Source organism: Bos taurus, chromosome 5, assembly GCF_002263795.3.
Source record: "Bos taurus isolate L1 Dominette 01449 registration number 42190680 breed Hereford chromosome 5, ARS-UCD2.0, whole genome shotgun sequence".
In the NCBI taxonomy this organism is placed as follows: Eukaryota; Metazoa; Chordata; class Mammalia; order Artiodactyla; family Bovidae; genus Bos; species Bos taurus.
This window is the reverse complement of record NC_037332.1, coordinates 65778445-65789968: the sequence shown is the minus strand read 5'-3', so window position 1 is coordinate 65789968 and position 11524 is coordinate 65778445. Positions and strand designations below refer to the sequence as shown.

At 42.6% G+C, this 11524-nt stretch overlaps 1 protein-coding gene across 1 annotated transcript; it reads right to left on the bottom strand.

Moving 5' to 3' along the window:
- Nucleotides 1-1621: 1621 nt before the first annotated feature.
- Nucleotides 1622-3141, bottom strand: LOC782673 (splicing factor 3B subunit 4-like). The gene is given in 2 exon segments (XM_059886974.1): nucleotides 1622-1931; nucleotides 1933-3141. Coding segments are annotated over 2 exon segments (1275 nt in total). The 5' UTR covers nucleotides 3127-3141; the 3' UTR covers nucleotides 1622-1850.
- Between the last annotated feature and the right edge of the window lie 8383 nt (nucleotides 3142-11524).

Below are 11524 nucleotides of genomic sequence, written 5' to 3'. Positions count from 1 at the left end.
ATAAAAGTGAGAGATTAAACAAGCCATTATTTCTGATCATGGAGATGAGAGAGCTCATACTTAAACAGAGTAGTAGATTCAATTTTGGAATCTACTGGGTACTCTTGAAAAGTAGGTAGTCATGATCAATCTAGGAAGCTTGCCTTAAACTTAGCACTTGAATTAGGCAAGTTTAAACTGACAATGATGGAGAAGGCAATGGCACCCCACTCCGGTACTCTTGCCTGGAAAATCCCATGGATGGAGGAGCCTGGTGGGCTGCAGTCCATGGGGTCGAGAAGAGTCGGACACGACTAAGCGACTTCACTTTCACTTTTCACTTTCATGCATTGGAGAAGGAAATGGCAACCCACTCCAGTGTTCTTGCCTGGAGAATCCCAGGGGCTGGGGAGCCTGGTGGGCTGCTGTCTATGGGGTCACACAGAGTCAGACACGACTGAAGTGATTTAGCAGCAGCAGCAGCAAACTGACACTGATAAAAAACAGCCTTCAACTTTCTCTATTTTTAGGACCAATCTCATTTTTAATAAGGTTAAAAAAAAAAAAAGGGAAAAAGTCTAGAGGAAAAAACTCCTCTTTTTGCCATGTGATGTTCCACGAGTGTAGTTGTAGAAAAGTTCTTGTCAGTTGAATAAAAACCACATTTGATAGAGAAAAAAAAAGTTTATGGCTGACACATGCAATAGTGTAATGCAAGTATTCTTGGTTAGTCAATGATGCCCTAAATAGTATCTCAGAGACCCAAGTTCTTTTGTCTTTGAAGTGTTACCTCTTTGAGATCTTCAAAGACTTCTCCACTAAGCTGCAGGAGGGAAAGAGAGAGACTGGAAGACTGGACAATTAAGCAAAAAGTTTTGTAGACCAGACTTAGATATATATCATTTCCCACCCATGTTTTATTGGCCAGAATCAGTCATATGGTCCTACCTAACTTCAGGGAAGACTGGGAAAAGCAGTCCAGCAGAGTGCCCAGTAAGAAAAGGAACTAGGGTAGAGTGAACTCACAGCAGTCTGCCATAGCTCTACATGTGTACTTCCCATCCAGCATCATGCTGCTAGCAGGGTTCCATGTAAAGGCCAATAAATGGTTGCTCTTGTTGTTAACAATTAGTACATCTGATACAATCTAGTAACCATTATCTGAGACTATATGGAGCAAAGCCAAGTGTTAATTGTGGGCCATGATAAATAAGACAGGACCTCACTCCCTAAGAATTATATTCTAAAATAGAACTCTTTAAAAAATAAAATAGAAACTCTTAACCAACTCTTTTTTTTTTTTTTTGTTCCATGCCACGTGGCTTGTGGGATCTTAGTTCTTTGACCAGGGATTGAACCCAGGGCCCCTACTGTGAGACCACTGAGACCTAACCACTGGACTGACAGGGAATTCCCTTTTTTTCTTTTATTTTCTCAACCAACTCCAAAATGGAAAAAAATAAGGTAAAGATAAAAATAGAGGTGAAATTCTTTTGTAAATAACATACATTTCATTATATGTCTGTTTACCCCAGCTTTAAGTCACTCAAGACTGAGACCTGATAACATACCTTTGTGTCTGTGGTCTTTATTCAGTGCCTGGCATATAGTGGGTATTTTATTTTATTTTATTTTATTTTATTTTTTTGATAAACAAGCAGTTTAATTTTCTCTGGGTATCTGTAAAACACTTAGGGCCAACGTAGGAAAAAATAAAATAAAATAAAGCCTCCTGTGAAAAAATTACACTTACAAAAGAAAGGCCTGAGAGGGATTAGCGCCTTAGCCCCTCGGAGCTACAGCAGCTCTGATTGGTCCAAGGAAGTGAGTAGATATTGGGAGGCTACGACAGGAGGAAAAACAATGAGAAATCACTGAGGGAGAGGGCCTCGAAGTGGGCCTCGAGGGGGCACTGGAGGTCGGGGAGTGGGTCTGGGTGGAGGGAGGGGCCCCCCGCTGGTAGCCATAGGGTGGAGGTCGTGGAGGGCCAGTGTATCCATGAGGAGGCATCAGTGGAGGAGGTCCACGCATACCATGTGGAGGCATAGGACCTGGGTGACCCATAGGAGAGCCAAACGGAGGCCCTCGGGGGGGCATCCCCATTGGAGGAGGTCCAGGATGAGGCATTCCAGGTGGTGGTCGGGGTGGTGGCTGCCCCCCAGAGCCAGGGGGCCCAGCGTGGGGGTGCCCTAAGCCATGAGGGCCATGGTGGGCCAGCTGCATCTGAGACATCCCTGGATGGGGCATCCCACCTGGTGGGAATGGGTGAGGATGTGAGTGTCCGTGTCCAGGATGTCCAGCCCCTGGGGTTCCCACTGATGGGGGGCCATGTCCTCCAGCCCCAGGAGGCATAGATGGTGGTGGCATGGCTGGGGGTATCCCAGGAGGAAGGGCTCCAGGAGGCGGTACTGGAGGTGGGAAGGAGCCAGGAGGAGGCATGCCTGGTGGAGGAAGCCCAGATCCCAATGATGATACCACAGGATTGGGAGCAGATGGTGGAGGAGGTGCATCTGCAAACAGCTGATGAGGGCGGTCAGGCTGGGAGAGCGGGTTCTGTGCTGCCAGAAGTCTTTCAGCGGCTGAGCCATGGCGCTCACCCTTGGAGTCCTTCTTGAATGCATAGGACACAGTGATTGGGCGGTTACAGAGGTACTGCCCATTCATGGCCTCAATCGCTGCATCTGAAGCATCAAATGAAGCAAAATTAATAAAGGCATAACCTTTGGAGTTGCCTGTGTCAGGGTCCCGCATAATCTTAGGGGTTTGTAAGATGGCCCCAAAGGCGCTAAAAGTATCATAAAGCAACTTCTCATCAATCTCTGGGTCCAGGTTCCCAATAAAAATGTTAGGCCCCACATCCAGGTTTTTGTTGTGAGCTGATGCTTTGTTCACCCGTATTGGCTTCCCATAGAGTTTGATCATGTTCATGATCTTAATGGCATAGTCAGCATCTTCCTCACTCAAGAATTCCACAAAGCCATAGCCTTGGTGCTGACCAGTGACTCTATCTTTTGGCATGTGCGTGTTCACTACTGGCCCTGCCTGGAGAAATAGTTCCCACAACAGTGGTTCGCTAACCTTCTTATAGAGGCCCCCCACGTACACAGTGGCATCCTGGTTTCACTCGGAGATCGTCCCGGCCGCCATGGTGAAACCGCTCCCGCCGTCTCCTAGTGGGTATTTTAGAAGTGATTTTTAAGGAAACAAAATAAAGAACCATGTTGACGTTGTGCAGAGAAGGAAAAATTAATTATGACTATATAACTTTATATATATTTATACAACTTTAGGAGATGCAATTCACACTGTAGTCATTGTAAACAGCTCTCCTTAAAGTTGTGTAGTACATGTCCTGCACAGCAGTAAGAGGCAGCCCTGTGCAAAAGAGCAACCAGAAAATGCATCCAGGGGACGATGAACATTGAACTGAGTTTTGGCATGTATTAATACAAAGGATTTCTACGTGTGAAAAAGGAAAACAAAGCCATTTTATGCTGAGAAAAGAACCCACTCAGAAATGAGAGTCCTCGAAAGGGAACTCATAGACCAGGTTAGCTGGGAGTTATAAAGGAGGAGTTACTTTGTTCCTCAACAATGAGTGGTATTGATTGCCGCAGTGAGAAGTGTGAAGTGACTCATTTTAGGAAGGCCATTCTGGCCATCATGTGGAAGGTGGAGGAAAGAAAGGCTAAGTAAGAAGACCACATGGGAGACCACCATCATAATGCAGCTGAGAGATGACACAGAACTAACCAGAACCATGACAGTGGAGAGAAAAAAGAGGATTTTGTGACTTACTGGCTGCCCCAGATAAGAGAGAAGAGTGAAAAATTACTCCAAGGTGACTTGGTAGACAGTGGGAGCAATTAATTGCAAAAGAGAACAGGAGTTTTTAAAAAGGAGATGACGTGTTCAGTTCAGTATGTGTTGCATTTGAAGTATATTGCCAGTAGGACTTCTATGTAAATCTATATAAATACCAGGTCCAGAACTCAGAAAAGAGGTAAGATGATTTCTGAACTATCAACCCATCGTCAGTGGCTGGAACCATATAAGCCAGGTAGACAATATAGGGCAATAGTTCTTCACACAGTTGTATGTATGCATGGAGAGAGAGGTTGGTCTGGTTTACCTATTTTTGTGTAACAGCTACCCCAAACTTAATGGTTTAACACAATCATTTATTTTGCTCATGATCTTGTGGGCCAAGATTTTGGTAAGGACTAGGCTATATAGTTTTGTTCCACATGGTATTAACTTTAATGGTTGGGCCTGGAGGAGCCACTTTCAAGATGGTTCTTCATTTACACATGGTGCCTCAGTGTTCTACATGTGAGGTCTTATCCTTTGGGCTGCTCCATATGACTTGAGTTTCATAGTCTCAGGATCTCTGGTCATACTTCTTACAAGAGGCAGGAGTAAAGCTACCAGGTCCGTCAAGGACCATGTCCAGGACTGGCCGTCTCACTTCTATTAACTTTGCAGAACCTAACCACATCCAAGAGGCTGAGAAATAGATTCTGCTTCTTGGTGGGTAAAATGACACAGTCACATTGTGGAAGGGCATGTGAAATGGGAAATAGTGGGGGTTATCTTTGGAAAATACTAAATGCTACCAGAGTGTCCACCAAAGTCACATGAGGAGCTTTTTCAAATCATGACTATTATGCTTCCAAGCTTTAAATAGGTTCTATGAGGAATTCTGATACATATTTCTACCTCAGACCCACTGGTATAGAACAGAAAGAAAAAGTGGCTCAGGGCCAAAATATAAAAAGGAAAAACAACTCTGAGTAGGGAGTTTCTGCTGATAGGCCAGAGATGAAAGAAATGAGCTCAAAGCATGATGGGAGCCAAGGGAAGAGATGGTTTCAAGGAGGATGTGGTCAGAAGAACCAATGCTATAGAAACCATGAGAATGAGAACTAGGCAGAGGGGTCCAACTATGGCTTTAAAAGCTCTCCAGGAACTTCCTTGGTGGTCCAGCGGTTAAGAATCTGCCTTCAGGGCTGCATGAGTTTGATTCCTCGTTCAGGAAGATTCCACGTGCTGCATAGCAACTAAGCCCCTGTGCCACTACTGAGCTCTTGTGCCTAGAGCCCGCGCTTCACAATAAGAGAAGTCACTAAAATGAGAATCCCACACACTGCCATGAAGAGTAGCCTCTGCTTGCCACAGCTAGGGAAAGCTCGTGTGCAAAATCGAAGACCCAGTGCAGCCAGAAAAAATAAATAAGTAAGTAAAATACTTTTAAGAAAAAAAGGTCTCTCCACATCTCTGTTTCAGTTGGGGTTGGAATCCAGAATCAAGCTTAAAAACTGAGTTTTCAACCATAATAGGTTCCATTTTGTCCCCCAGTAGTTTGGCTATCCCCAAGAAACCCTATTTGTTAGGGCTGGAATAACAGCTCTCTGACAGCAATACCTAAACTGAAATGAGAAAGGTTGCTGACAGACTTTACAGGTAAATTGTGAACTTCAAAAAAATGGAGATGTTTCCCTTCTACTCCTCCCTTTTATCTTTGTAACTAAGTTCTTTGGCAGTTACATTGGTACTTTTCTTTGTTTGGGATATGAAGTCAAAATCAGTGTATTGGCTGACTCTTGCTGTATAACAAATCGTCCCAAAGTCGATGACTTATAATGAAGGGTCTGCACGCTACAGTCTGTGAGCCAGACACTTGTCTTTGTAAATGTAGCTTTGTTTGGATATAGCTGTGCCTGTTAATTTACATGTTATCTGCCTTATATGTTTGTCTGTTTTTCACACTACAATAAACTACCACTTTTCTGGTGACTCAGTGGTAAAGAATCCTCCTGCCAATGCAGGAGACATGGGTTTCATCCCTGGGTTGGGAAGGTCTCCTGGAGAAGGAAATAGCTACCCACTGCAGTATTCTTGCCTGGGAAATCCCATGGACAGAGGAGCCTGGTGGGCTACAGTCCATGGGATCACAAAAGAGTCAGACACGAGTCAGTCAAACAACAACAACAGCAAACAAAAGAAAGTTACTATAGAGCATAGGCCTCACGAGCCTATAATATTCACTATCTAGCCCTTTAAAAAAAAAGATTTGCTGGAATCTGCTTAAAAAATAAGTATATTTTATTGCTCATGAGTCAGCTGGGTAGTTTTTCTGGTCTCAGCGATGCTCATTCATGATCAGCTGTGGGCTCTGATGCTCAAGTTAGGTTCTGTCATATGTCCTAGTTGACTGGTTGTTGGCTAGTCTGACTTTAGCTGGAGTAACTTGGATCTTCTCCCTGTGACTTTTCATTCTCTATCAGGATGGTGTAGGCTTGTCCTTATGGTGTTAGTAAGATTCCAATAGAACAAGTGGAAACACTTAAGAACTCTTGAGATTAAGGCTCCAAAGTGGTACACCATCACTTCTATCACATCCCACCATTCTACTACATGTGATACTGACCCAGATCCCAGAGGTGATGAGAGGACCTGCTAAGTCATATTGCAAAGGTGTCACCACGGGAAGGCATGAAATATCAGGGCCATCTTTGCAATCCATCTACCACATGGAGCATAGAAAGAACATCAGGCTGAATTGGAGAGAACTGAGTTCACATCCTGAATTGGCTGTAAACTCACTCTGTGACCTTACACAAGTCACTCAAGTCTCTCTGGGCCTTAGGCTCCTTAGCTCTAAAGTCTACATTCATATTAAAAAATACCATATTCTGTTCTTGTTTGCATCCAACAAATGTTTATTTTCTTGAAATACTTTTTAAGGAGACTTGAAAATACTCTCTGTTTTCTAATGTGGTATTACTTGGGGCCAGCATAAGGGAAAAACATCTGCTTTTATTTCATTCCTTTGACAGGGATTCTAAATATTTGCAATTTGCATGAAAAAATTACAACAGTCATACTGGGTTTCTTTCAAATATGAAGAAAGAGAAAAGGTTTTGCAAATGAAAATGATAGAAGCCACCTTAGCAAGAGAAGAATCTAAAGATGACGCTTGCTCAGAATGACTCAAAAAAGTCCCCAAGTCCTTGTCTTTACCAGGAAGCCCTGGTAGATAGGTAATATAAGATAGATTTAGGTTGATAAACTCTCTGGAAAATTTTGTAAGTAGGGTTATGATGACTGGGTGTGCTTTATGCTTGTCAATCCCTTTCCAAATGAAACTAGTAAGAGTGGTGCAAACCAGGATGTTCCCAGATCAGTCACTGGGAAGATCTCAAGCAGGATCTTTGCTACCCAGCCCCCAACAGGGCTCCCTAGGCATCTACCTTCAGCAAGGCCAAGGCCAAACAGAGTTTACACAGCTGCACCTGGGTTTCATGTAGATCTTCCTTCTTTGCAATCTGGTTCTCAATGCTACTTTGGGATACCTCTGAAGATGGGGAGTCTATTTATCAGGCTGAGTAGTGTTCAGAGTGTTTATAAGTCAGGATTCTAACCCCCCGCCCCTGCCTCACCATGCATGAACACACACACACACACACACACACACACACACAGAAACCTCAGATTCAATTAATGTGTCCAGAATTTTGGAATGTAAAAATCTAGACAGAATTTATTTTAGCATGTGTAAACTTTGTGACATTTCAAGAAATAATGTTCATTCTATATCACATGGGGAGAAGGGGCACAAAATAGGTACTTTTTTCAGTTTAGGGTTTTTTAGAGGTCTTGACTTTGTAATGGTCTCTCCTCTGAAACGATATTATGCTTACCATGTTTTGCACAGACTTTGGCATTTAATTGTATATTGTCACATGTATGTGTGTGACATAGTGGCTGAGCATATGGAATATTAACTCTGACACCCACGAGCTCTGTGACTTTGGGCACAGTGCACAGTATTTATGGCAAATAGTCTCCAACCATGGCTGTGATCAACTTCCTCCCTCCCTGCCACTCCTCCAAAGTGAAGTGAAATTTGCTCCATCATGTCCCACTCTTTGTGACCCTATGGATTATACAGTCCATGGAATTCTCCAGGCCAGAATACTAGAGTGGGTAGCCTTTCCCTTATCCAGGGGATCTTCCTAATCCAGGGACCGAACCCAAGTCTCCCACATTGCAGGCAGATTCTTTACCAACTGAGCCACAAGGGAAGCCCACCATTGAGAGGTGAAATGTGTTTCCTCTTCTCTTAAACCTTGCTGGGCATGTAACTGCTTTGACCATTGGATCACAGCAGAAATAATATTATGAGACTTCTGAGGCCAGGCCTTAAGTAAACTGGAAGGTTCCATTTTTTTTTTTCCTCTTGCACTGCTCCCTCTCAGAGTCCAGCAGCCATCCCAAGAAAGGCAATGGAAGTACATGGATGTGCTCTGATGGGCAGTCCTGGTTGTGCTCCTGGTTGACATTCAGCACCAGTTGCCAGCCATGTCAGCAAGCTATCTTGGATGTTCTAGGAAAATGGAGTCTTCAGATAAATGTGCATCATCATGGGCATACAACATCACATGGAGCAGAACTGCCCAGCTGAGCACAGTCAACTCAGAATCATGAGATATAATAAATAGTTATTACTTCAAGCCACCAAGTTTTGGGGTCTTTATTATATAGCAATAGATCTTTGAAATAGTGTTTAACCCTATTTAGATTTGGTTTCTTTCCCTGTAAAATGGGGTCAATAATGGTACTTATGTCATAGGATTGTTTTGAGGATTAAACAAGATGAAATATATGATACAGTACTTAGTGATGTTATGCTATATATTTATGTTATGTTGTACTGATTACATTATTTTATATTTTATTTTAAAAAATTTTTGGCTATGCCATGCAGCTTGTGCGATCTTAGTTCCCTGGCCAGGGATCAAACCCAGGCCATGTCAGTGAAAGCAGAGTCTTAACCACTGGACCACCAGGGAATTCCCTATTTTTAAATGTGCAAGAAAAGGCTCTGTCACTGGTGAAAAGATTTCAAGAACCGGAGAGCAGGAGGTGGTGGGGCAGGAGTGAAAATGAAGATATAGAAAATAAATGGTACTAATATTTACTGGTAACCTACTATGTGCCAGGCCCTACAATAAGTTTTTACACATATGATCACACCTGCTCATCACATAAACCTTGCTAGGCACGTGTTTTTAGTCTTTATACCATTGAGTGGAAGTTCAGAGAGCTTAAATAATTTAACCAAGGTCCCACAGCCAAGAATGACCAGAACGGAGTGCAAGTGGGCTTCAAAGTACACTGACTGTAAAATCTTTTCTTATTTTTTTTAATCCTCCAACACATTTTGGATAGAGGAGCTTCCTGAGATCTTTCAAAATGTAATTACTGTTTTCAATGAGAAATTAAACATTCAGTCAGACTCTATTCAACCCAACCAATATTCTGCCTCTGGTAGGAATTACTGATGAAAATTTAAGAATATCCCCTGAAGTCCTTCACTTCCAGTAATTAATTATTAGAAAACTAGTACCAAGGAATCTAGATTAATCTTTCATGATACTAGTTATTTTTAGCTTATGTCACATCTCTGATAAACAAGTTCCATGCATGTGAAGCTGTAATTCCTTTTATTTTTTCTAAAATACCACTTTTTAACCCTCCAGGAAGGGCTGCCCCATTATGTCTGTATACATTGCTGCTCAATTTTTAAATGAGAAGTTAACTTGTCTTTTCTCATGGACACAGTTTGCTTGGTAAGGTCAGCAAAATGCTAAGAAAACCTGTATGATGCCCCTCAAGCTGGGCCTCTGGGATCCCAGCTGAAAGCTCACCACAGGTCTGTGTCCAATAATAAAATTCTCCTTGAATCTGGGAGCACTCAGCTCATTCCTGCTTTTTCAATCCTTTAAGTGCCTCCTTCCCATGCTCCTTCTTTTCCTTCTTTCCCCAGCCTCTTGCAAAATCTTGTTCCAAAATGTCAGTCAACCATCAGCTAATGGGATCAGAAGTTGCCTCACAGTCACAAAATCTCCTGGTTCCCGGCCCAAGGGCCCCCCGTTGCATCCAGTGTCCCAAGATGACCTTCTAGCCCCCATGACGTAAGGAAACATTTCAGAGCAGCTTTACAAACGGAGAAACTCATTCGTTATTTTTTTCAGGGGACCGAGAAAAGAAAATGTTATGAATAAGGAAATCGTTGGTGGGTCACTGGCCAGGACTCTGAAATCTGAACAGTGAACAATTAATTTGAGGATAATATAAACAGGTTTCATTGTACAGATTTTAGGAATATGATAGGAATAGTCTGTTGCTTTGAATTCTAGAATGTTCCTCCCCTACTGCACCCCTGCCCCCATGCCAGGCCGTCTTACTATAAGTGGCATTCTTCCTCTGCCGGGTTGTTTTCTCCATCTCAATCCTCTGGTAGAGCACAAATGAACTCACTCTGTGATCGGCTTCATGTGGTTGCCTTGCCATTTATTCTGGTTTCCTATTGTGTTGCTGACACACATTTTTAAGAGTTCATTATATTAGGTTTTTTTTTCCTATTCTTTTCAGAAAAAAAAATGACTTTTCAAAGGAATATCGAAAAGAATTTTTTTGTTGTTTAGAGAAATAAGGTTACTTCTAGTCCTTTGTCCTCTTTCACAATCACAGCCATGTAATCCATAAGGAATCCATTAACGTGCAAGATGCATTGAAGCTGCTGGATGGGTATGTGTGTCTGTGTGTGTGTGTGCGCACACGTGTGCACTGTTTTTTTCTTTTTCTCTCAGAATCTTGCCGCTGCCAACCACTGATTTAGGAATGTTTAGGGGTATATGCCAACTCAATAATCAAAATCATTTTGGTACTGGGAACCCAACCTTAGTCTCTGTAGACCAGTGGAATTTATTGCTTGCTCCAGTTTATTAAGTAATAGTACCAACAATGTTTTGAATAAAGAAGAGTCTGATAAGATGTGATAGAATGTCAGGATAATTCATTCTGATCATAAAACAATGCTTGTTTTGAATTTGAAACACAAAATATCACGAATAGCCTGATAGTCCTCGGCTTCCTTTCCCTGACCTGATATAGGAATATGATTCCTACCTCACTTCACAAAAGAGGCTCAGGACAGACTGCTGGTTTTCTGCTACATCCACACCCCTGTATTCATTCCCCAAATATATATCTAGTATCGACTATGGGCCAAGCACCGGCCTAGGCATTGGGACCACAGAGGTGAAGAGGGTAATACAACTCCTGCCACATGGCACTTTCTGAAGGAAGATATCTTGGCTGCAAAGATTTCTGACTGTTGAGACATTTGAGGCACATGCAAAACAGAGTAATTAATAGTGAAGCTTGTGGGCTGAGCTCAGATCCAGGCTATACCACCCTAAGCTGTTTTATCTTCAACAATTGACATGGCCTCACTAAGCTTCAGATTCTTAAAGCAGTGGTACTTACCTCATAGAGTTATTTTGAGAGTTAAGTGAAAAAGTCCTTGTATAGCTTTTTCCATAACGCCTGGTTAATAGCCATGAATAGTGGTGTAATAGTAGGGCTTCCCAGGTGGCACTAATGGTAAAGAATCCACCTGCCAGTGCAGGAGACACAAGAGACTTGGGTTTGATCCCTGGGTTGGGAAGATCCCCTGGAGTAGGAAATGGTAACC